The 26,406-nt window shown below is 37.9% G+C and overlaps 1 protein-coding gene across 1 annotated transcript in view; it reads right to left on the reverse strand.

Annotated features, from left to right (window-relative positions):
- Positions 1-21,986, reverse strand: part of HOOK1 (hook microtubule tethering protein 1) — a 70,558-nt gene extending 48,572 nt beyond the window's left edge. Inside the window, exons 1-5 of the mRNA XM_019449097.2 lie at positions 21,762-21,986; positions 13,502-13,587; positions 6,633-6,705; positions 2,893-2,943; positions 1,354-1,486 (exon numbers count right to left, since the gene is read on the reverse strand). Coding sequence (XP_019304642.1) covers positions 1,354-1,486; positions 2,893-2,943; positions 6,633-6,705; positions 13,502-13,587; positions 21,762-21,824 — 406 coding nt within the window. The 5' untranslated portion in view covers positions 21,825-21,986. The remainder of the gene's footprint in view (positions 1-1,353; positions 1,487-2,892; positions 2,944-6,632; positions 6,706-13,501; positions 13,588-21,761) is intronic.
- Between the last annotated feature and the right edge of the window lie 4,420 nt (positions 21,987-26,406).

The following is a 26,406-nucleotide window of genomic DNA, read 5'->3' on the forward strand; positions in this document are numbered from 1 at the left end:
TTAATCAAATAAAAAATAAAAAGGATCACAATAACAAAAAATTGCTAGGTTTATAAATTAATTGCTATTTGTCAATTTGTAATTAAAATTTATGAAAGTGTTAATAACTTTTGATGACCAAATTCTCCTTATTTGTGTGAAAAACCCCAATACATAGATCTTTGACACTATCTCTGAAAAATAAAAGCCTGCGGAGAAATACTCACTTGCCCTAGAAAAAAATAGCTAGTTGATGATAGAGATGAACTAATACCAAGATTTTCTGATACCCAGTCGCTGTCCTTTTTTATTGAGAAGCAATTAATTTCTGGGGCGCTTGGGTGGTTAAGTCGGTTGAGCATCCGACTTCAGTTCAGGTCATGATCTCATGGTTCATGAGTTTGAGATCCATATCAGGCTCTGTGCTGACAGTACAGAGCCCACTGGGGATTCTCTCCCCCTCTTTCTCTGTCCCTTCCCCGCTCATGCTCTCTCCAGCCCTCTCAGAATAAATAAACTTAAAAAAACAAAGCAATTAATTTCATATATTTTATCTTTCTCCTTCCTGAGTTTGTTCTTATTGAATTTAACCTGCCTCATATTATTACTTCACTAGATAATGTTGAATTTGTCTTCTAAAATCCTGGCTTACAGTTTTTTACAAACTTAAGCACCCAACATTCTCTCATAAAGGTGATATACTGAGACCAAGTTTGGATGACTCCTGCAAAAAACATCAGCAACAAAAATCTCACCACCCAGAATGATGCAAGACTCTGAAGGAAGTAAATTTTGGTGTGTTCCATTCATTATTTCATTCACTACATGCAACCAAAAATGTTCTTTTTGTATTCACTAGGATATGAGTCACTGTTTTTGGATATACCAATATAACAATTACGTTTGTGTCATCAGATTGCTTAAGTGGAGGATACGCTGGACAGGCATTCTTCTGAAAAGAGCAGAATATCATCTGAGGAAGCTTGGGTTATAACTTAGTATCTGCATATTTATTTATAAAAATCTGAATCAGCCTAAGATTCTATCTTCTATCAGAAAATGTAGCAGATGAACAAGTACAATTTTTACTAAATATCCACTAAGTCCTAGCACTGAATATTATAAATTAAATTAATTAAACTAAAATACATTTAATTTAGCCACTGAATATAAATCTCAGAATCCAGGTACAACTAAGATTTGTACTTATTAATGACAGAACAGGGATAGAATTAAGATCTCCTAGGCTACATTTCCAGGTGATTTGTGCAAGATGCAACAGTGAATTTTTATGCTACTTTCTATAACAATGTAGGTTGTTCCTAGAAAGTAAATATTCCCAGATTGACTTTGAATTGATTGAAATTCACTTACCTTGCTTCTTTTCACAATTGACGGCACAACCTAAAATAAGCTGGAGCAACCTCCCTAGCTCCACAGAATCTGAACATTCAGTTATTTGGTTCAAATCAGGGATGAGTTCTTCAGAAATCTGCTGCCCCAAAAACTGCAGTAGTGAGACAATAAATTAGATCACTCATTTATGTAGATTACAAAGAATTTATTACATTTAATTATCACAAGGAAAATAAATTATAAATAGGATCATGAGATAAATCAACAAATTGATATATTCATAATTATTTACTAAAACCAGTAAACAAAGTTCAAGCAGCATCCCAAAATTTTGAGTAACCAACCAACAGCAACTAAAATGGTTTTACATCAATATCCTTTGATCCCACTGTCAAAGGGATTAAGAAACCCCTAGCTTGATCTATTATGACAAAAGTTACACCTTTCCAAAAATAGATTTACGTAAGCCAAAAGATATGCATAATATTTTGACGCATGATTGAATAACAGAAACCATAATATAAATCATCACACTTACAAAAGAACAGCAAATCTAACAAATCCAATGGATTAATCTTTCCTTATCTTTTTTTAGCATTTTAAAAAATTTTCTTGACATTAAAAAAAAAAGTTCCAAAATGAGTTTTAGGCATTAATAAATTGAAACTTTTCAGTCTTTAAAATTGTTTGGAAAAAATTACAAGTGTAAATATGTGACAACTTTAAAAAACAGAAACCAGGGCGCCTGGATGGCTCAGTCAGTAAGCACCTAACTCTTAATTTCAGCTTAGGCAGTGATCTCACAGTTTTGTGAGTTCAATCCCTACGTTGGGCTCTGAGCTCACAGTGCATAGCCGGCTTGAGATTCTTCCTCTCTCTTTGCCCCTCCCCTGCTCGCACTCTCTCTTTCTCAAAAATAAAGAAAAAATTAAAAAATTTAAAAGAGTAAAAATAGAAACCAAATATTTTAATGGCAAAACCAAACCAAAAGATTGCAAACATAAGCAATAAACTTTCTTATATCAAATAACCCTATTAGAAAACTTGTTATGGTATTGAATAAGAAAAAAACAAAAAACCTACTTAAATAATGTACTATCTAAAGTGACTTTAATACTACTTCCATTTTGCTTATTTTCTATTTCACTTGCACAAAAGCATAATTTCACAGTATACCTTGCTGCTGCTTGCACTGAAAAGAAATGTCAAAATAATACTTACATAGGAAATACTTCAACTTAATTATAAAATCTATTTGTATAGACTTTGCATTTTTTAAAATCAAGTCATACAGAAATGACAGTAATTCAATTGTAGAAAATAACCAATTTCAGGAGTATCAATACAGAAGGAACATTATTTTACAAACCAATATATTAGTTTAAGCCTATTCATGTTCACAAAATTTGAGTGTTCTGAACATGGCAAAAAACAATATATTCTAATTATGAATTACATTTCAGTAAAATGTTATAAACTAAAATCCAAGTTTTTTTTAGTGTCAACATAATTATCATATATGATTTGGTATTTAAACAAATCAGATATTTTTCATACCTCATTGTAATAACTCATAATTCCTTGAAGTACCTTCTTTAAATTACTAGCCTAATGGAAAAAAAAATAAGAATTCAATGAATTATTTCACATTAGTAATGAAGGAAAATTTATGCCAATATGAAAGACATAAGAACTCTGGCCTCATAAAAATGACAACAAAAACATATATTAGAGTTTTATAGATACAAGCATATGATATTTTTTAAACATGAAAGCTTTAATCGGAGTTTGATTAAAAATGTCTTCATGCTTACATAGGTTAACCAGGGCGATTCTATTCAAAATGAGACGCAATGAGGAAAAGTACAACTTTAAAGATTTAGCTTTGACTATGTTCACCTCCAGTCATGAATGAGTACCAAGGTTTCTACTTATTCTCTTGCCAAAAACAACAGAAAACAGGACAAAATACAAAGAAACAACTGTTTCCAAGCTTTAGCCATTGGGCAGGATGGAACTCTAATTTCTGAGAGAAGGAAAACAAAAAGATGAGTCCAACTCTAGTCCAAGATTTCTCTCTGGAGGGGATTTTCATTCCATGGAATGGAGTGGTAGAACCTGAACAAAGCCTGAAGTTCTCCTTGAGTTGAGGAGTTAGACTTCAGAAGTTCAGGAAGGTCAAGGTAGTTAGACTTTGTAGGCAGACAAATGAAGAGGTGAGCACTATGGAGGAAAAGAGCTCCGGAAATCTACACAGTGTTTTGTGTCTTTCAGCTGAATACTAATTCGCATGTGCACGAGAGAAACTCAGTGAGATTCAACAAAAAAAATTTCACTTTTTTCCCCATTTTTTCCCCAGTCAAGAATAATTCCCAAGGCAAAAACAAGCCAGGGAAATTTAAGCTGAATAATTTCCAAAGATTACACAAGGCCAGAAATGGTTGAAATTCCCACCAGCCAGAGTGAAGAGACAATGCTATAGACAAGCATTCACTAAAGACTTTGAAAAGGTCATACCTTAGTAGTTTGTCTAAACTAGCCCTAGAAGAAAGATAACCCTAGATCTGCCTCCCACCCAAAACTTTAGAAGGATCAAATTGATTCATAAGTATCTTAATTGCTTGCAAGAACAAAGTCCGACTCTCTCCGAAGAAAAACAAAAAATCCAGCACTCAACAATGAAATTCTAGCATCCAAACACTGTTTAGCATCCAATAAAAAACTACTACATATATATGTGAAGAAGCAGGAAAATATGGATCATTAAAAAAACATGGATCATGAGGAGAAATCTCAGTCAATAGAAACAAGCCCAGAAATGAGCGATGAAAGAATTAGAAGATAATAATGTTAAAACTGCTAGCTTAGAAATAATGTTCAAGGATTTAAATGAAAATAGGAATATAAGAAAAAAATGGAAGATTTTCTTTAAAAACAAAAACAAAAACAAAAACAAAAACAAAAACCAGGAGTAGCCTGGGTGGCTCAGTTGGTTAAGCGTCTGACTTCAGCTCAGGTCATGATCTCGCAGTTCGTGGGTTCGAGCCCCACGTGGGGCTCTATGCTGACAGCTAGAGCCTGGAGTCTGCTTTGGATTCTTTGTCTCCCTCTCTCTCTTCCCCTCCCCTGCTCACACTCTGTCTGTCTGTCTTTCTGTCTGTCTCTCTCACAAAAATAAATAAACACTAAAAAAATTTTAATACAGGGGCGCCTGGGTGGCTCAGTCGGTTAAGCGTCCGACTTCGGCTCAGTTCACGATCTCGCGGTCCGTGAGTTCGAGACCCGCGTTGGGCTCTGGGCTGATGGCCCAGAGCCTGGAGCCTGCTTCCGATTCTGTGCCTCCCTCTCTCTCTGCCGCTCCCCCATTCATGCTCTGTTTCTCTCTGTCTCAAAAATAAATAAACTTAAAAAAAAAAAAAAAAAGCTGCTGAGGATTCAACTCAGTTTTTTTAAAAAAAAAAATAAATAAATAAATTTTAATACAAACTTAAAAAAATAGATATTCTATGGATAAAAAAAGGAATACTCAACTATTAGATGTGTACATGAGAGACCTAACATAAAGATACAGATTAAAAGAATAAAAAAAAAATACACTAAAGCAAGAAATAATCATAAAACTAGAGTGGCTACATTAATGTCAGACAAATTAGACTTCAGTGCAAGGAATATTGCCAGGGATTTAAAAAAAAAAAAAAGTCTTTCATAATGATAAGTAGATTCATTCACCAAGAAGACATTTAAAAAATAATGTATAGAAACCTAACAAGAGATTCAAATTACATGATAAAAGTTAACAGAACTAAAAGGAGAAATTGATAAATCCACAATCATTGTTAAGAGATTTAAGGACTCCTCTTCCATAACTGACAGTATGGTCACAGAAAAATCAATAAAGATATAAAAGATGCAACAGAACTATCAGTAAGTTTGATATAATCTGCCTGCAGAATACATGTTCAAGGGCACATGGAACATTCACCAAAACAGACCATATGTTAGGTCATAAAATAAGCCTCAATAAATGTAAAAGAATTTCTCAATACGGAGTTACGTTATCAAACAAAAATGGAAATTAGAAATCAATAAATATAAAAAAGGTGCCTAAAAAATCTTCAAACATTTATAATTTGAAATATCTACTTCTAATCTACCTGTAGGTCAAAAGAAATCACATGGGGAATTAATGAGTATTTTAAACTGAATGAAAATACTAACATAGAATGTCAAAATGTGTGAGATGTGTAAGGCAATGCTTAAATTAGGGGAAAAAAAAGGTGCCTAAAACTTATGATTTAATTTTCTACTTTAAGGCATAAAGAAAGAAGAGAAGGTGTAGGTAAAGGAAAGGAAATAATACAGAGAGGAAATATATAAAAAGCAAAAGCTAGTTCTTAAAAAAAAAAACCAAAAAACAAAAAACTTGAAAAACATCAAACTTCTCAAGAAAAAAAAGACAAAACACATAAACTGCCAACATCGGGAAAGAAAGAGGATACATCACTAAAGATCACAGAGTTACCAGCATATTATATTAGCAAATATTATATTAGCAAAATAACGAGTTAAGAACTGTATGCCAACAAATTGGACGACCTAAGTGAAACACACAAATGCCCTATAATACACAACAAAACTGACTTATGAAGAAACAAAATCAGTTTGGTAGTTTCTTATAAGATCAAATATATACTTACATAACCAGATACAATCACATTGAGGAATTTATCTAAGAGAAATTAGACACATGTCTACGCAAGGACTCATACTAAATATTCATTGTAACTGTATCCATAGTAGCTAAAAACTGAAACAATTCCAACATCCATTAACAGGTGAATGGGCAAGCAAATTGTAGACTATCAATGTAATGAAATACTACTCAGGAAAATAATTATAATAATAAATAACTCCTAATACAGGTAGCATGGGTAAGTCTCAAAAACATCACACTGAGTGAAAGATGCTAGACACAAAGAGTAACAAAAAGTAAATAATGTCCGTTACCATTTATACAGAATTCTAGAAATCTACAGTGACAGAAAGCAGATCCACGGGGCCAAGCGAGGAGTGGGGACCAAGTGGGAAAGGACGTAAGTGCATGTTCTGGGTTAATGGAAATGTTCCACATCTAATTATGATGGTAGTTACCTAAGAACATGCATGTGTCAAAACAAACTGCACACAATAAAATGCACCCTTAAATTAATTTAAAAAAAAAAAAGATTTAGCTGAGCTTAGTGCTAATTTTAACATCACTGTTTGGGTTAAGTGCTTCTACTGCTCATTCTGTATACCTTTATTCTCCAGTTGTCACCCGTATCTTCTTTAATTCGGCTTAACCAAGATTCATCGAACCAAGCTACGTCTCTGAAATGAAAACACAAATGCAAAACATTTAAATGTTTTTGTTGCATGGAAAGTACTAAATTAAATCAATAAAGTTATTTTATATCTAAAAGCCTGTCCTTAATACGAATAGCAAACATTATTTAACTGAACCCCCCGAATTTTTAGTGATTCTTAAGGATTTCTTTTGGAATTTCTCATAATAAATTACTTAATTCATTAGCATCTTCAATTTAATAAACATTTACTGAATATCTCATACAAGACACTCTGGTAGCAGGAAGATGTATAAACCCAATCCTAAAGGGGGGGAGGTAGAAATTAAAACTAACATTTTAATATGTCTATTCTGTATCAAGCACTGGGCTTGATGTTTTTCCATATTGCAACTTTCAATATTGTAGTCACTGGAAAAGGATTATGATTATCCTCAATCTTACTCTTCAAAGAAATGAAGATGAGGGAAGCTATGTAATTAGCCCCAAATCATACTAGTATATAGAAAAGGCCAAAATTATTTGACTGTAACTGAGGAGAATGAGTGTAATGAGAAGTCTACAAGGACAGTTTAGTTCTAAACTCATGAAGTCATATTAACATGGGAGGCCAGGACAATGAATTGCTATATTGATTTTTTATGTATTTAATAAGGTTTTAAAGAATAACATTTGACTATATAGTGAACTACACTAATAGATCATACATATTCTAAACAAAAATTTGGATGCTTGCTCTGAGTAAGGAACTGAGCAAGATTAATATAAAGATGAATAATTTACTACCATGACTCTCAGAGAAATAGCTATTAAAGCAGGAAAGTAAAGAGCACAAAAACTCTACTCAAAGGAGAATGTGAGACATTCTTTAAGAGTTAAACACTACAGGGGTGCCTGGGTGGCTCAGTCAGTTAAGCGTCTGACTTCAGCTCAGGTCATGATCTCACGGTTCAAGGGTTCGAGCCCCGCATCTGGCTCTGTGCTGACAGCTCAGAGCCTGGAGCCTGCTTCGGATTCTGTGTCTCCCTCTCTCTCTGCTCCTCCCCTGCTTGCACTCTGTCTCTCTTTCTCTCTCTCAAAAATAAATAAACATTAAAAATTTTTTTTTGTAAAGAGTTAAACACTATAAAATCACAGAATGGTGCTAGAAGAGGTTTTCAAGGTCTTGTCTAGATTTTCACTTTACACATAAGCCAACAAAAGTGAGGGAAGAAATTAAAGGGATCCTCTTCCAAACTTGAATTTAAAAATGAAAAGCTAAAACTAGAACACAGTGCTTAGCTTTCCACAAATCATTCTGCCTCAGATGTTCTAATACAGAAGATATTGCTTTGACTGGGTAACCAAAAATGACTTCATTTCTAATTCATCTATGTGGAATATGTAACCATTTCCTTTTGAGCAAATTAATGTTAATTATATTCAACTTTTCCCAGATACTAAGGCTACAATTACCAAAATGACTTGCCTCAATATATGAATGGTGTATTTCTAACCAAGCACTTGCCTGAAAATTCTGATTTACTAATAAGTCAAAACTGTCATCAAAGTAAATTCATTTCTTTCGACATCAGATTAAGTAAAAGAGGTAAGCCAGTTGTGATGATTAATTTTATGTATCAACTTGGCTAGGTCAGGATACCCAGTTTTTGTTCAAACACGCTTGGATGTGGCTATGAAAGCACTTTTTTAGATAAGATTAACATTAAAATCAGTAGACTTTAGGGGCGCCTGGGTGGCTCAGTCGGCTGAGTGTCTGACATCGGCTCAGGTCATGATCTCACAGCCCGTGAGTTTGAGCCCTGTATCAGGCTCTGTGCTGACAGCTGAGAGCCTGGAGCCTGCTTCAGATTCTGTGTCTCCCTCTCTCTCTGCCCCTCCCCTGCCCACGCTCTCTCTCTCTCTCTCTCTCTCTCAAATAAACATTAAAGAAAATTTTTTTAATAAAAAAAAAATCAGTAGACTTTAAATAAAACACATTACCCTCCATAATGTGGGTGGGTCTCATCCAGTCAATTGAAGCCTTTAAGAAAAAGACTAACCCCCCTCAAGAAAGAGTAAATTCTGCCAAGAGATTGCCTGTGGACTCTGGCTGCAACATCCACTTTTTCCTGGATCTTTGGCCTGCAGGCCTGACCTGTGGATTCTGGACTTGCCAGCCTCCACAATCATGTGAACCAATCCTAAAAACAAATTTCTCTGTCCCGTGTGCATTGTGCGTGTTTGTGTGTGTGTGTGTCCATCCTATTGTATATATCCATGTCTTACTAATTCTATTTCTCTGGAGAACCCTACTACACAAGTCTTCTAAAAGATATCATTATATATGCTTCTAGAATTATGTTCTAATTACCTCTAGAATATGGATCTAGACATAACCTCTTCTAGCTTTCCTCCTTTTATCTTGTGTTCCTCCTTGTCTTTCTTTCTACTCCAAATCAACTTCAGCCCTACGTCTTAGTCTGCTCAAGCTTCTATAACAAAAGATCACAGACTGGGTGGCTTACATAACAGAAATTTACTTCCCACAGCTCTGGAAGCTGGAAACCCAAGATCAAAATGGTGTAGCAAGGTAGGTTTCGTTCTCAGCTCTCTTCTTTCGGCCTGTAGGTGGCTGCCATCTGTCCGTGTGCTCACATGACCTCTTCTTGGTGTGCTCACAGAGAGTGAGCTCTCTGATGTCTCTTTTACAAAGATTCCAATCCTATCAGATCAGGGCCCCACTCTTATGACCTTATTTAACCTTAATTGCTTCTCAGAGGCCTCATCTCCAATACAGCTACTACACTGGGGGTCAGGGCTTCAACACAGAAATCTGGAATGGATGCCAGCATTCAGCCTATAACACGCTGAGAAATACTTCGTAACTTCTGCCTTCTTCCTTTTCTCATAAACAAGTCATTCTTCTGAGACATTTGTAACGGCAGCCAACCTTCCCCTTGATACCCAACCTCGTAACTCTGGACATATCCTTCCTTACGCTTCTGCACTGCCACATCTACACGTCTTAACCAGACTCCTGGCCTGAACAATTAGCTCCTTTTCTCATCCTTCCCAGAACTTCAGTGAAACTCGAGGGGACATAAGACTGAGGAAGCAAAATATGGTCCAATTGTTGTCTAACAAAAGTAAGTAGGAATGAGTATAAAATTATTTAACTGCACTCATAGTGTTTGTCTTCAACAATTTTACCAACTAAACACAGGCAATAATTAACAACTGCCGGTTACTATACACAACATAGTTGTTTTGCTCCAAGAGACACCCTGACATAGTTTTTCTTGGACAATTAAAAGGCCTACTGTGGTTAACACATGAAATTGTGATCTGTACTTTGGGCATGCACATCTGACCTTTTATGTATTAAGACCCCAAAGTAAAAATCTATCAGGAGAAGGTCAAGATACTAGATTTCACGGATTACAGCTGACTGAGAGCACAGGTATTAGAGTCAGGCCAAAGCTATGCCAATCCTGGCTTTGCTATTAACTCGTTATTTGATTTTACCAAAGTTGTTTCACCTCTCTAAACCTCTGTTTCATGTATAGACTGAGGAATATCTACCTCACAGAACAGTAAAAATTAAATGAAATAATATATGCGTAGGGTATATAACAATGGCTTATAACTTAGTAAATACTCAGATGTTGGCTATCATGATTCATCATTTCAAATACTCCAATATCTGACTGAATGAATGAAGAGATAACTGCATGGTACTTGAGGTCTCTGGGTTTCTACATTCTTGTTCTCGCTCTTTTCCCTCTTGCAAAAATGTCTAGTCAAGACAGGCAAAAGAAATAAGCAGAGAAGTTATCTGTTGTTTAAAGTGGCCAAATTAAGCCTTTCTTTTGGGGGATGTCACATGCTATAGTATTTATAGTTGTTGTGGGTTGAACTGTATCTTCCAAAATAACACGTTCATATTCTAACCCCCAATATCTGTCAATGTGACCTTATTTGGAAACAGGGTCATTGCAGATGCAATCAAATTAAGATGAGATCAAACTAAATTACTAATACGACTGGAAGAGGAGAGGACACAAAGACACGGACATGGAGGGAAGACAACCAAGCAAAGAAGAGACAGAGATGGAGCCATGCTGCCACAGACTTGGGAATAGGGGGGTGGGGGGGGTGGGGAGGGTGGAGGGGGGATGGTGGTACGAAAGCTGGAAGGAATGATCCTCCCCTACAGGCAACAGAGAGAGCATGACCCAGCCAATACCTTGATGTAGGACTTCTAGCCTCCAGAATTAAGAGAAAACAAATTTTTGTTGATTTAAACCACCCACTCTGTGGTACCTGGGAAACTAATGCAGCTGTAATTATAGATTCTCCCCATGTGTTCTTTAAATATCTACATATATTTTTAAAAGTATTCAGGCCAAAGATAACAATTAAGGACTTGTAAAACCCTAGCAATAATTCCATGACTCTCCAAGTCTAAGTCATATAGTTTGGGCATTGATTTTTAAGATTTATTATTTACCATACTTGCTTCAGGTAAATAATAATTACTCATTAAATTTTGCTACTTCCTTAGAAAGCAGAATTTCCCTTCTCATCTTCAGTTACAACTTTGATGTGATTTGATGTGAGTCACAATAGTAATCAATGCAATTCATAACAGAATGTAACATATACAAAGTGCTTTTGAGTGTTCAAAGAAATATGGTAAAATGTGCCCTTTTAGCAGCAATATGATATACTGATTCAACTAGAGAAAAATGTATGCTTCTAAGTTTCACTATCCAGATCCAGACTTCTGGAAAGCTATAAAACTAGAAGGGGATTCAAAAGAAAAATAAAGTTTAAATAATTCTTGGATGATAAGGAGACTAAGACAGCTAAGTACATGCCAAAACAGGCAAAGCAAAAAAAGAGGTTTCGATCCAATTTTAGGTCACTGTCATATGTTTTATGGAGAAAGAGAGCTTTCTGATTGTTTGGCTATTTTATTATTCTTGCAGAAAAGCCATTAGAAGACAAGAGACAAATGAGAGAAGGAAAAGAAAAAAAGGAAAATCAGAGAGCCAGAGGTTTGGCAGTAACAGCAGAATCCAACAGATTATGGAAAATGAGTTAGTGATAAAGGGTAGAGTTTAACTAAATTTGAACTGACCCTACTCTAAACATCAGGTACAGGGGCTCCTTGGTGACTCAGTTGGTTGAGCATCCGACTTCAGCCCAGGTCATGATCCTATGCTTCGTGGGTTCGAGGCCCGTGTCGGGGTCTGTGCTGACAGCTCAGAGCCTGGAGCCTCCTTTGGATTCTGTGTCTCCCTCTCTCTCTGCCCCTCCCCCACTCTGTCTCTCTGTCTCCCCAAAATAAATAAACACTAAAAAAATTTTTTTTAAATAAAAAAAATAATAAACATCAGGTACAGTGGTAGAGTACAGGGAGACAAAGAGCCATTGCATCATATCACAGTAAAAACAGGTCTCTTCTATTGTATTGTAGTATAAAAGCTACCAGAGCTACCACAATACATATAAATAACAGCTTTGGATGGCACTGTTGAAGTCAATGAATGCGTACCAGTCTTACATCCATACCAACCACAATGTAGCTCCATCTACACCAATACCCACAACATACTGCAATAACAAAAGGCAAAGGGCACATTCTAACAATAAAAAATAATGACGACTTTCCCACATCATCAATAAAGGGTCATATCCAGAATGCTTGGTTCTGACCAATTAAATCACTTTGAAACTAATCAGGGCATAAATAAATAAAATGTTTAAGAAACATGTTTGAGAAAAGAAGGGAGAAAGGCATATTTTAGAATGACTGCCAAAAAAAAAAAGTTAACATGTTAAGTTTGTCTCTTAATGTATTAATCTTGAGTTAACCATAAAATCTGTCTATTCACATTAGATCATGTTGAAAATTCCAAGTCACTACAATTTTGACACTTTGAGTTGTTTTTCTGAGGGTGATAAGGAATTTCTGCAAACCCATCTACAGGGTTTTCAATGTCAATCACAACAAACCTTGACAAAATGATGGCAACCACTGAAAAAAACATCTCTGACTATAAAACAAATAGCAGAGATAGGATTCTGGTCTCATGGAAGACACATTATCATAAAAGTAAGCTAATACAAAATCAGTAGGGCTATCAATTAATAAATTAGCCCTGTTTGTTCCTACTAAGGGTAGAGCTCATATTGCAGATGTTATAACCGTAATCATTGCACAATGTTTGGCAAAAATTATGAAATAATGGACTTAGGAACTTTTGATACTATATAATTATATCTAATGGGCCTAATCCAAATAGAATCGTTTTATTAAGATTCTCCAATATTTGTGATTTCAAAATTCATTTATACCTCATTTTATTATTGGTAGAGTCATAGAATTCCTACTTTTAACTCAAATATAGATTTTAAAATTTAATATTTTTTCCAAATCCAGTATTATATACTTCAATTCTCTCTAAAATAATAATCTCCATGCATTGATACCTTCCAATGATAGTAAAGTAACTCAAAAAATCATAAGCAATTATACCATTCCTTAAAACGGCTTCTTTTCCAGTTACTGTAGTTTGTGAATGTGACCAGGACAAGTTTAAAATGAAAATCTCTTAGCTAGATAATAATCGTGTTTGCTCACTTAATTAAGATTACCTCTGTGAACAAGCAAGGAAGAATCAGGTGGTGAACTTTCCTGTGCCCTAGGTGTAATAATGCCTGTCACGACTTAATAGGATAAAGTTTCAGCAACTTTTAGAATACAAGGCTAAGTTTTCTTCCTTGGTATTGGGTTTACAATTCTTTCAAAAAGAGTCTGGACTGCTACTTACATTTGATGAAGAACTTGTGCCATGGCAACTCCATTAGTCAGCTGTTTGACATCTTGACAAGGTGCGGCAGTATTGAATGTCTGCAGCTAAAATGACACAGAGCAAATGACTTTACTGTTCCTTTATCCTTACAGGGTGGTGTTACCAACTCCCCTCCCCAAACATATGAACACGACAGAGAAAAATAATTATAAATTGTCCTGTTTTGTTTAAATTCAGACTGGGCCGAACAAATGCAACTATACTAACAAGTTTTCGTGGCTGTGTAATAGTCTTACAAACATAAACACTTAACAATTCAAATAATCACACCGAAAACAGTCAAATATATTGATGCAATGTAGGAAGTACTTCAGAATTTCTGAGAGTCAGATGCACAGACCTTAAGATCAACTATATTGTGTTCGTTGTTAGGAGAATAACATCAGAAAGGACTTTAAGGTAACCTATTATGTCAACTTAAAATTTCACTCACATCATTTGGTAGGACAACAAAGCCTAGAAATGTCAAGTCTAAAACTACTTAATTAACCAGTGAGGCCTGAAATAAGGCAGGACCTCAGCCTGCCATCCAACAATTAGTCTCAGGGCATGAATGGTCCAGGGCCCACCCACCACATCAAGTTGTTTCTATTTAGTTTGGCTTTACATATTATTCTTGTCGAATCTCTATTTGTTAAACATTCATGTACATGGTAAAAAGAGAAGTGAAACTGTGGCGTCTTTTTCTAAAAAGCAAATACAAGACAAGAATTTTTGAAAAGCAAATTACAGCAGAGCTACAATGGGTCATATATTTCCTAGAAGTCTAATCTCAACCCATAATGATCTTAAATTAAATACACTATGATTCTCTTTTCCTACATATATTTATCTCCTTTACTATTCAATTATAATTCCTTAATTTGCCACTTAACTATCTTAATCTGACAAAAGTCTCTCCCCTCCATGATTCACCTTTAGCGGTTCTGTTTGAGATTCTACAAGTAAGTCTCCATTATGGTAATACACATGGAAGAATGACACAGACAAATAATGCTAGCTACAGTTACTTTGAAAGTACACAAAGATACTTTACTGAGATCCTACTCTATGTGGGCACCGTGGGGTTACAAAAGAAAATCACCTGTTTTCTACTCTCAAGCAGTTGCAATCAAGAGTTAAGGACAGGAGAAAAAGACATAAATTATTTCTAGAAAATGCCATTCCCAGTCTCATGACTATAGTATGCACAAATCATTCAGAAATAGACAGGAGTTAACTAATTAGGGTTTGTATTTAGGAAATACTTCTCAGAGATGATTCCTGAACAGAAGGTCTTGAGTAAAGAAAGAACCAAGGGAAGGAAGCTTTAGGAAATAGGAATATGATAAGAGCACAAATACCTGAAAAGAAATGGTATTTTTAGGCAACATACAGTTCAGTATTACCGGATTTTCAGGGCAAAGAGGAACGGGGAAGAGGTGACAACAAAGGGGGGGGGGCAGGTAAGAAAACAGATATGGGTCAGAACTCTGGAGGTCCATGACAAGAAGCATGGACTTACCCTTGATGGTATCATCCTTATAATGGGAAACAGCAGAATAGTTTGTATCTACCTCACAAGATGGTTGAGAGAATTAGCAAGCAGAGCCAACTTAGATCAGCGCCTGATACAAGCTCAGCAGCTGTTAGCAATTAGTTATGATTCGGGGTTCCTCAAAGCTTGGGGTCTAAGAACAATACAAATCAGAATCTCTAGACACATTAAATCAGAAAATGCCTAAGTGATTCTTTTTTGTTTGTTTGGCTTTAAGTGGGCTCCATGCCCAGTGTGGAGCTCAATGTGGGGCTTGAACTCATGACCTGAGCTGAGATCAAGAGTCAGACACTTAACCTTCAGAGCCACTCACATGCCCCTGCCCCAGCAATTCTTATGCACATCAATTTTTTAGAACCAATGCTCTGGATGATGATGAATCACTGAAGAACAGTAAGAAAGAGAGTGATAACTTTAGCATATTTAGAATAGCAACAATACTGACACAGAGAAAGGAAGAGAGTAACTTTTACACCTGAGTCCGTTAGAAGGCTCCTGTAATAGTCTTGTTGATAAAACAGGTGGCTTACAGATAGGGTAACGCTGACCAAGAGGACAGAATAAATTCATGGAATTTAAAATATAAAATAACCAGGATTTTGCAACTAAGTGGATGCACAGGAAAGAGAAACCCCAGGGTTAGGGCATCTTTAAAAAGAAGATAATCATATACTTGCAGGTAAACTGTGGCTCCCACTTTTCAACGCTTCCTACTTACATTTTATATCATTAGCTTTTTACAAAATGGATAGGATTAGTTATTTTAAAAGAATGATTTAAGAAGCACAGAATATTAAGCAAAATAATAAAGAAATATGTAAAAGTAGTACATATACTAAGTATTGCCTCATTGACCACCAAGTCCAGATTAAGATCAATTTTTCCTTCTCTTAGACATGGATTTAAATTGGGCTGTCTCGGGGAGCCTTGGTGGCTCAGTTGGTTAAACATCCAACTTCGGCCTAGGTCATGATCTCACGGTTCATGGGTTCAAGCCCAGGGTCGGGCTCTGTGCTGAAAGCTCAGAGCCTGGAGCCTGCTTCCAATTCTGCATCCCCCCTCTGTCTGACCCTCGTTCACTTGTGTTCTCTCTCTCTCCCTCTCAAAAATAAACATTAAAAAAAAATTTTAATTGGAGTGTCTCTTGAAAGTTCTTAAACTAGTTGCAAAATAAATTAGATAACACAGAATGTAATTTCATTTGGCCAAACAGAAAGGCTTTATAACCAAGAAGAGTGAATAAATTAAAAAGCTCAGTGTGGGTAGTGATGCCAAAGCAGAGGGACAAAGGAAACCGTCCTCTTTCACACTACTCTTCACAGAGGTAAAGAAGCAGAAGTCTTTTTGGTGAGTGGCCCAAAAGGGGCAGACAGGGCTTCCATCAGTAACCACAGGGTTCTTGCAAATCAATCTTACTTTCTTATTTATCTTTAAATAACGCAAATAATCAAAAATGTGGAAATATTGTTCCTGAATTGCTTCAATATAAATGTCACCAAAATCAAGGAAGAAAGGGGGGTCTTCCCAACTGACAGCCAAAATCTTCAACTTTGGGTCAGCTCTATTCTCATATTCTCCTCCTCTAAATATTCATTTCAGAAAGATTATTGTTTTAAGATTTTCATAACAATGATTCAGCCTTTAATATTTTTTGTTCCTTTGGGCATATATTTGGCATTTGTTTTTCCTTCACCTGCCTGTCAAGGTCAAAGAACACAAGAACTAAGAAAACCATTAAAAATATAGTTCAATTCTAATTTTATTGGTGAAAGTAAAGTCCCAAAATTTTAATTTTCCAAATGTTACAAAGCCAAGTTTATTAAATATATATTCATGCAAATACTGCAAACTCTCATATACTCCCTCTACCATGTAAATGGTGCCCAAATTTGTCTTTCAGCTCTAAATTTTTTGCTAAGTAGCAGTACAACATTTCTAAGAACGAATTATTTTAAGATGAGTTCCAAATCATAAAATAAAACTTTTTTCCTTCTTTCTTTCTTTTCTTTCTTTCTTCCTCTTTCTTTCTTTCTTTCTTTCTTTCTTTCTTTCTTTCTTTCTTTCTTTCTTTCTTTCTTTCTTTTTTGAGAGAGACAAAGAGAGGGAGAGAGGAAAAGAGAGTGTGTGCTGGGGAGCAGGAGAGGGAGAGAGAGAATCTTAAGGCAGCTCCATGCCCAGCGCAGAGCCAGGTGTGGGACTCAATCTCATGAGATCATGTCCTGAGCCAAAATGTCCTGATCATGTCCTGAGCTGAGATCGAGAGTCAGAAGTTTAACCAACTGAGCCACCCAGGTGTCCCATAAAATATAACTTCTTAATAACTGCCAAAAGAGCCGCAGCAACTTCTTATTCAACACGTCTCCAGAGGCAAGGGAAACAAAAGCAAAAATGAACTACTGGGACCTCATCCAAATAAAAAGCTTCTGCACAGCGAAGGAAACAATCAGCAAAACTAAAAGGCAACTGACAGAATGGGAGAAGATATTTGCAAATGACATATCAGATAAAGGGTTAGTATCCAAAATCTATAAAGAACTTACCAAATTCAACACCCAAAAAACAATCTAGTGAAGAGATGAGCAAAAGACATGAATAGACACTTCTCCAAAGAAGACATCCAGATGGCCAACGGACACATGAAAAAATGCTCATCACTCACCATCAGGGAAATACAAATCAAAACCACAATGAGATACCACCTTACACCTGTCAGAATGGCTAACATTAAGAACTCAGGCAACAACAGATGTTGGCGAGGATGTGAGAAAGAGGATCTCTTCTGCATTGTTGGTGGGAATGCAAGCTGGTGCAGCCACTCTGGAAAACAGTATGGAGGTTCCTCAAAAAACTAAAAATAGAACTACTCTACAACCCAGCAACTGCACTACTAGGTATTTATCCAAGGGATACAGGTGTGCTGTTTCAAAGGGACACATGCACCCCCATGTTTATAGCAGCACTATCAACAATAGCCAAAGTATGGAAAGAGCCCAAATGTCCATCGATGGATGAATGGATAAAGAAGATGTGTTGTACACACACACACACACACACACACACACACACACACACAATGGAGTATTTCTCAGCAATCAAAAAGAATGAAATCTTGCCATTTGCAACTATGTGGATGGAACTGGAGGATATTATGCTAAGTGAAATTAGTCAGAGAAAGATAGATATCGTATGACTTCACTCATATGAGGGCTTTAGGAGACAAAACAGATGAACATAAGGGAAGGGAAGCAAAAATAATATAAAAACAGGGAGGGGGACAAAGCATAAGAGACTCATAAATATGGAGAACAAACAGAGGGTTACTGGAGGGGGTGTGGGAAGGGGTATGGGCTAAATGGGTAAGAGGCATTAAGGAATCTACTCCTGAAATCATTGTTGCACTATATGCTACCTAATATGGATGTAAATTAAAAAATAAAATTAAAAAGAAAACTGCCAAAAGAGGCATCTCTGTACTAATCAGGTTTTCTTAATGACCTCTCAAATTCTATTAATGTTGGTTCTATTGTCCTAGAACACTGTCTAGTGCTGAAAGAACAGAGTTTACTACCAGCTGTCTTCTCACCTCCATGATTTAGCCCCATCCTAACTTTTTAATCTTTTATCTCCTACTACTTCTCCTCAACATGTAACATTACTTACTACAGTAGGGAGCACATTAAGAAATTAGAGATATCATGACAAGGATGTGCCTTCACTACCTCTTTTTGATCTATTGCCGAAGGAGACCATTTACATTACTTCCTGTGTCTAGAAAATTCATTTCCCCTGATTTCTACTTGCTGAAATCCATCAATCCTCTATCATACTGTTAAAAGTTTACCCCAGGTATCTACAAGAACCTACATCCTTAATGGTGAAATACTGGTCTCTGAGGTCAGGACCAAGACAAGGATATGGACTATCACCGCTTTGATTCAATGTTGTATTAGAGATCCCAGCCAGTTGTTGTTCCTGGGAATACAGCAGAAAACAGGTCACAAAGGGGCTGTGACCCCATGGAGCAAATAGGTTGACTTCAGAAAGTGTTAAGTGTTACAGACTCATAGAAAAGGGGTGACAGGTTATAAAGAGATAGGACTGGGGGACAGGTAAGTCATTCACTGTTACTGACTCTGAAAGATGACAACAGATCTGAGAACTGAATGGTGAGAAGAAGTCAGTCACTCACTAGACAGAGAATATTCTGGGTAGAGGAAAGTATAATTAAGAAGCCCAGATTCCTCAAGAAATAGAAAGTCAGTGCAGCATGGTGGGCATGGAGGACTTGGGGCATTGGGAGAGTTTGGGAAAACCTGGAGAAGTGAGTGACATCAACAATGCAGTGGCTGGCAAAGGCAAAGACAGATACCAACGTTCACTGGAAATCATCTGGAGAGGTAAAGAGAAGCCAAGAGACAGGTACCCAAGAAACTAAGGCAGAAGATGATCTCACAAAAGAACCATCAAGTAAGATAAGGATAATAAAGAATAGTTACGAGTTTGCCAAATCCAGTAGGTGAAGGCCTAAAAGAAAAGAATCTCATGTGCAGTGGGTTGAGAAGTGAATGAAAGTTCAAGTATAAAGGATGAGTATACAAAACTCAAATAATTTGATTGCAGAGGGAAGGGGAAATAGAGTGTGGTTTTAACAGGGAGTGTTGGTTCTTTGTTTTCTTTTTAAGATAGGGAAGATTTAAGTAAGTTTATGTGTAAAGAGGAGGGATCCAAAGGAAAGAGTGAAATGAAAAAGCAAAGTTTTAGAAGAGGTAGAAGGGATGGGATCTAGAGCTAGGGTCAAGATAAGGAGGAGATCATATTTCTGAGGGGAGAAAAGTTGGGGGTTCAAACAGGGTACTGGTAGAGGTTTGCAAAGAGAAATGTGAGGGGATCTGTGTGGTTGTTCTTAGTCTTTATATAGCTGGGCATTGTTATGGGAGCAAGTAGATTTGTCTGTAGAGCATTTCTAAAGGCAACAATCTGCACAGTAATTCCATTTTCTCCAGTGTTTCAGCAGCCTTAGAACTGGAGAAACAAATAACCTACTATACTCTGTCATCTATAGAATTTTTGCAGTTTTTAAGGAATTTTGCCTCTCATTATAAAAATACACAGCTCTGCCTACCACTCCAAGAAAAAATGGAAAGTTCCTTGATTATTCTTGATACGTCTTCCTCAGTGCCTTGAACAAAGCAGCAGTGCCTTGATCAATAAATACTGGCTAAAAGAATGGGTATAGTACATAGTATTTTAAAACATTGCAATACAATTCAAAAACATCCTTTACTTCACCACCTCATATAAGTCAATGACATCACAAAGACGAAGTTTACTACTTAAGTCAGATGTTTAGAGCAATAATGTAACAGATTAGGATACCCCCTTTAATTAGTCACTTGTTTTAGCAAAACACATCGCTAAAAGTTATGTTGCCTTATTTCATGAGAGTCTTAAAACACAGCATCTCAATGCCAATACTTACTCTAAATGAAAATAAAGATGAACAGTTAGCTAACTGCTTTTAACTCAGAAGCCCTATATACCTGCATTCCACTTATAACCAAAGCTATTTACCTCTAAACTGTAAAAGTTGCTTTAAATCACGGTCATTTCCAATAGACTTCATACACAGCCAGAAACCTTCTCTGATTTCTCACTGTTTTGAATTACTCAAATGAGGAGATCGCTAAAGAACAGCATCAACCGAATACCACCTCCTGATCCAGTCTGTTTACATTCCATTATGCACACGCTCATCCACACACAACCAAACAACTAGTTTAGGGATGGGCACCATCAACAGCACCCTGTGGACAGACCATCAAGCACCAACCTTGCCCAATGTGGGTTGGAAGCTACACCTGAATTGCCAGCTCTTTGATCGCTGAGCACCTCCAAAAGGTGAGACATCGTTTTACTTACGGGAATACTGGGGGCAGATCCTGTCTGTCCAAATACCACACAAATTAATTAGAAATACCAAACACGCACCAAGTGCAAATGAAAATACCAAGTCTTTTTCTTGAAAGAAAATGTTGTCCACTGGAGAAGGAAAAGGGGGGGCCAGCAAGAAAAAAGGAATAGGAGCCCCCACCTCCAACATATCAAATGTGTGCAAATATCCCTTTGAAACGACTTCTACAGAATCAGAGGTCCTGGAGGAGCTCTGATCCAGGAACCAAAACCACCTCTTGGCCACCTGTGTCCAAGCAGAGCAAAGTGGTTTGGATAGGAGGGGAGTTTCGCAGAGGGCCTCCGCTCCCAAGTGGCACAGAGGTCCGTACAGGAAAGCTGTTCAGCAGACAGAAGGCGAGAGAGTCGGCAGTCCGGGGAGAAGAAAATGGGGGCAGCGAAGAGCAAAGGGGATGGACGCCTGGCTCCAGCCACAGCTGTCACAAGCTAGATAGATCAAAGCAGTAAGACGAGCCTCCTCCGGCTCCAGCTCCGGAGCTCCCTTTACCTGCCCCTAGTCTCCAGACACAAACATACAACACCCACACGTACACACCTGCCCCGCGACCCGCAGGTGGCACTCTCGCGGTCAAGGGCGACAGGAGACTCGGAGGGCGACGCGCCGAGTCCGCGGCGCAGGTGGCCCGGCTACTCCTGAGGCTCACCTGCGGAGAACCGGGGGCCCGGGGCAACTCGCCTCGGCCCCTCGGCCCCCCGCCCCCTCGTACTCACCCAGATGATGAGGCTGTCGCATAACGGCAGCTCGGACTGCGGAAGCGGCTGCGTCTCTTCCATGGCCGGGGCCGCCGTCGACTACGCCGCCGCTGACACCGACACCTCCCTCCTCCCCGCGCTCCGCCAGGAGCCGGCGTCGACGACCTGCTCGCCGGCCGGGAAAGCTCGGTAGCCAGGCCCAGCGCCCGCGCGGCTCACGCGCGAAGCCTCGCGCGGCCGACGTCGCCGGCGTAACCCCCTCCTCGCCAACGCCCCCGTCCCCGCTCCGCCCCGCTCCGCCGTTCGCCCCCTGCCGGGTCCGGCCAGGCTGCGCGGCTCTGCACCTGAGCCCCGCCCCCTCCTGCCCCTTCCCCGCCCCTCCCGCCCCTCCCGTCCTCCCCCCCTCCTTCCCTATCCCGCACACCTCTTCCCGCCGCACTGAGTGACCAGGGCGCGCACCAGTCACAAAGAAAGTAGGTGCTCGAGAGGGGCGTGCGGGGCGGGAGGGGGCGGGAAGAGCGGGGATAGGTTGCGCAGGAGGGATTGCTGATTGGACACACCGTCTTGGCTCCGACCAATCAATGTGAGACAAGACAGCCTCCGGGAGGGAGCGCGGGAGGGTGGGAAGGGGTTTGTGACCTGGCAGGTGCGGTGGGGACGGGGGCGGGGAGCGCGCGTGCGCGGCTGGGCGATGTAGCGGCTGAAGCTCACGCTGCCCCAAGGGCAGAGGAGGCCGCGGGGCTCCCAGCGTTAAGTAGGGCGGGCTCAAGCATCTTCGCGCCTCCTTCCTTCCCCTCAGTAGGGCAGCTCCTGGCTACACCTGTGGAGATCCACACTGCTGCCCTCGTGTCTTCAGAAATAGATCCTACTCGAGATAAGGAGAGCTGATTTTCTCCCGGTCGCTCATTGGAAAAGGACATTTTCCTTTGCAGACATGGCAAAGAAATGTGTTTGCTAAGGGGGGAGAATACCATAAAGCTGCTTAAGTTAAATAAGCTCGCACAAGATCACAGAGACGGGCAATTGCATTTTAAATGGGGCGAAAAGGAAGACCATTTTCAGGTAGGAAAATGGAAAATGAAATAATCTTTTTTAGTTTTCAAAAAACATGGAAGATAACAGTGTACAATGCTTCCGATTTTCCTTTGGCGGATGAAAACTTGCCTTTTCTGCGAATGTTTGTGAGGGAGGGGGTGGCGTAGAGTTGGAAGCTCTCCAAGGTACTGATGTATGGCTTAGGCTGTTGAAATGGGTTGGGATATTCTTACTCTTACTGTTGATTTCCATCACTTCACTCATTCATAAACTCATCAGTTCATGCTCTGTGTAAAAATGCAGCTGGCTCATTTATATTGCCACGGTCTTTATATTTAGACATTGAAAGTTTAAAACTGATGGATAACTGCAATTAAAAGCCCTCAAATGTAAATCAGTCTCATTCTAAAAATACAGTACTTGCATTTGCTATCAAGTCTCTTAACCTCATTCTAGAACTTTCTTACCCCATGTGGAGTCATTTTATATTTCTGGACAACAGCAACATCAGTAATATGACTTAACTGAAAAGGAAAAGGAAAGGGAAAAGATCTAGGAATTGAAGACCTGGTCTGAATCTTCACTTTACTCCCCACTGGCTGTTGACAGCTTTCTCCTATGGAATTCAACGTCCACATTTCTAAAATGATGCTGATGACACTGACCTGCCCCGTCTCTCTCACAGGGGCAAAACTGATAATGGGTGTGAAAGAGTTTTATGAATTAAAAACTCTTTTGCAAATATGAGTTACTACAGTCATACATGCTTATCACTAAGAGTCACAGGTGACTGAAGTATTCAGAATATTTAAGAAGAATAATGGGGGGGAGGAACTGAGTTATCCTTCTGAGCGCTGTAGGAGCAGAGAACAGATCCTAAGGGAAGGATGCTCGGTTGTCTTCATGATACTAGATCTAAAGGAAAAATATGTGAAGCATATGATCAGTGAATTCAGAAAAGAAGAAATACAGATAGTTCAAGGAAATGTGAAAAGATTCAAAAAATTAAAAACATAAATCATTGAAATAAAACAACAAAAATAATGTTGAGAAGAGTGAGTGCACTTTCATACAAAACTGGAGCAAACATTTTAGAAGAATTTTTCCAATTTTCTATCAATATTTATCAAGAAACTTTAAAATATCCATACAATTTAAACCCATGACTCTAGAATTCCACTTATGGCCATAAATTCTATTGAAATAATCAGAAATGTAGTCAGAGGTTATGAGCAACATCATGTATTGCAATTCTGTATATACTGATCAATACACATCCAATAAGCAAGAAAGGTTAACTACATTATAGTCAATGTGTAAGATAGAATATTTGGTGACTAGTAAAAATAATGGTTTGGGGAATATTTAATAGAAATGTCTCATGATATATAACATTAAAAGTTTAGATATAAAAGTATGAGCCATATGATTTCAACATAATAAATATTTATGTATTTAACATGTGCACACGAAGAAGACAAAGGAATGCTCATCAAACCATCATTTTTATTTATGGATGATGTTATTTTCTGTAATCTTCTATATTTTTCAACTTGCAATTAGCTTGTATTACTTTATAATCAGAAAATAATGTATTAGAAGAAATGCCTAATACAGTATACTCTATCCTTTTCCAACTGTTGACATTCATTTCTAAAAGTTGGCATCTATATTTGCAGCATTGAATAAAACTGATTTTTAAACACTAGTTGTGGGGTTGTAAATTGGCACAATCTTTCTGAAAATTTTTTGACAATATATATCAAGAATCTTTAAAATGTTCAAAGACTTTAAGCCAATAGTTTCACTTCCAAAGCCTATTCTTTTTTTTTATGTTTATTCATTTTTTTTTTTTGAGAGAGAGACAGAACATGAGTGGGGGAGGGGCAGAGAGAGAGGGAGACACAGAATCCGAAGCAGACTCCAGGCTCTGGGTTGTCAGCACAGAGCCCAACACGGGGCTTGAACCCACAAAGTACAAGATCATGACCTGAGCTGAAGTCAGACGCTTAACTGACTGAGCCACCCAGGCGGCCCTCCAAAATCTATTCTAAGAAAATAATCAGATGCCAACAAATTTGTTGATTGCAGTGCTAGTTATCAAAGCAAAAAGAAAAAAAAAGAAAAAGGAAAAAATAAAGAAAGAAAAAAGGAAAAAGAAACAGCCATTAAATGAAAGAAGAGTCATTAAATACATTATGGTATATCCATACAATGAAATATATTGTGGTTATTAAAATATTGTGACAGAAGTTTAACGACTCAGAAATGTTTAAAGAATAATATTAAAAGATAAAGTTGATAATAGAAATCTGTATACACAGTATGGATCTCTCCCTTGCTTTCTCTCTCCCTGTTATATGTTTAATATATATCTAAAATTTATGTATGGATCCCTATTTGTGTATGCATGTGAGTGTATTTATATATGCTGAGAGAGAGAAAGAGGAGAGAAACTGAAAACAAAATAAACCAAAATGTTAGTAGTAATTTTGATGATATCTAGGTATTGGAATATTGAGTTAACTAATAATAGTTAACATAAAGTGTGGTATTGGTTTCGGGAGAAGCCCAGTGATGTATCACTTCCATATAAAACCCAGTGCTCATCCCAACAAGTGTCCTCCTTAATGCCCATCAACCTATTTAGTCCATCTTCCCACCCACCTCCCTTCTAGCAACCCTCAGTTCTCTGTACTTAAGAGTCCCTTATGGTTTGCCTCTCTCTCTGTTTTTATCTTATTTTTCCTTCCCTTCCCCTATGTTCATCTGTTTTGTTTCTTAAATTCCATATATGAGTGAAATCATATATTTGTCTTTCTATGACTTATTTTGCTTAGCATAATACACTCAAGTTCATCCATGTTGCTGCAAATGGCAAGATTTCATTCTTTTCAGTTGCCAAGTAATACTCCATTGTGTGTGTATACACATACATATACATCTTCTTTACCCATTCATCCATCGATGAACATTGGGCTCTTTCCACAATTTGGCAATTGTTGATAGTGCTGCTGTAAACATTGGGGTGCATGTGCCCCTTCACAGTAAGAATATGGCCAGATCTTAATGTGGAATAATACATAAAAGAATACACACGTGTGTGTAAGCGCGCGCGCACACACACACACACACACACACACACACACCTGTGTATCTGTAAAGAGGGAGACTGAAAAGAGATATGGTTAAAATTAAGCACAGACTTGAGCGTTATGGAGACCTAATATGACCTAATATGATCTCTTATTGCCTGGGTAATCTTGAGCAAGTCACTTCATTTTAATAAGCCTCTGTTTCAGTGTCTGCAAAATAGAATAATACTTGTGTATTTCTATATTGGTTAGGGATTTTTTAGTGATAAGTGGAAGGAATCAGACCTGAGTAACTTTATATTTAAAAAAAAATGTTGCAAGGGTATGAGAAATCTTATAGATTCAGAGGAATATCTGAAGAACCCAGCATGGGCAAAAGCAGGTCCCAGAGCTGCTCATTAGATCTAGGTAATGAAACTATAGATGTCTTCTCAGGAGAACACCACCTAGATGAATACACTTAAATAGTTGCTAAGTCTTTCCGGGTCATTCTCTTCAAGATTCAAGTTCCAGAGAGGGCATCCAATTAGCCT

The sequence above is a fragment of the Panthera pardus genome, unplaced genomic scaffold (assembly GCF_024362965.1).
Source record: "Panthera pardus isolate Hobbes unplaced genomic scaffold, ASM2436296v1 HiC_scaffold_11, whole genome shotgun sequence".
Classification (NCBI taxonomy): domain Eukaryota; kingdom Metazoa; phylum Chordata; class Mammalia; order Carnivora; family Felidae; genus Panthera; species Panthera pardus.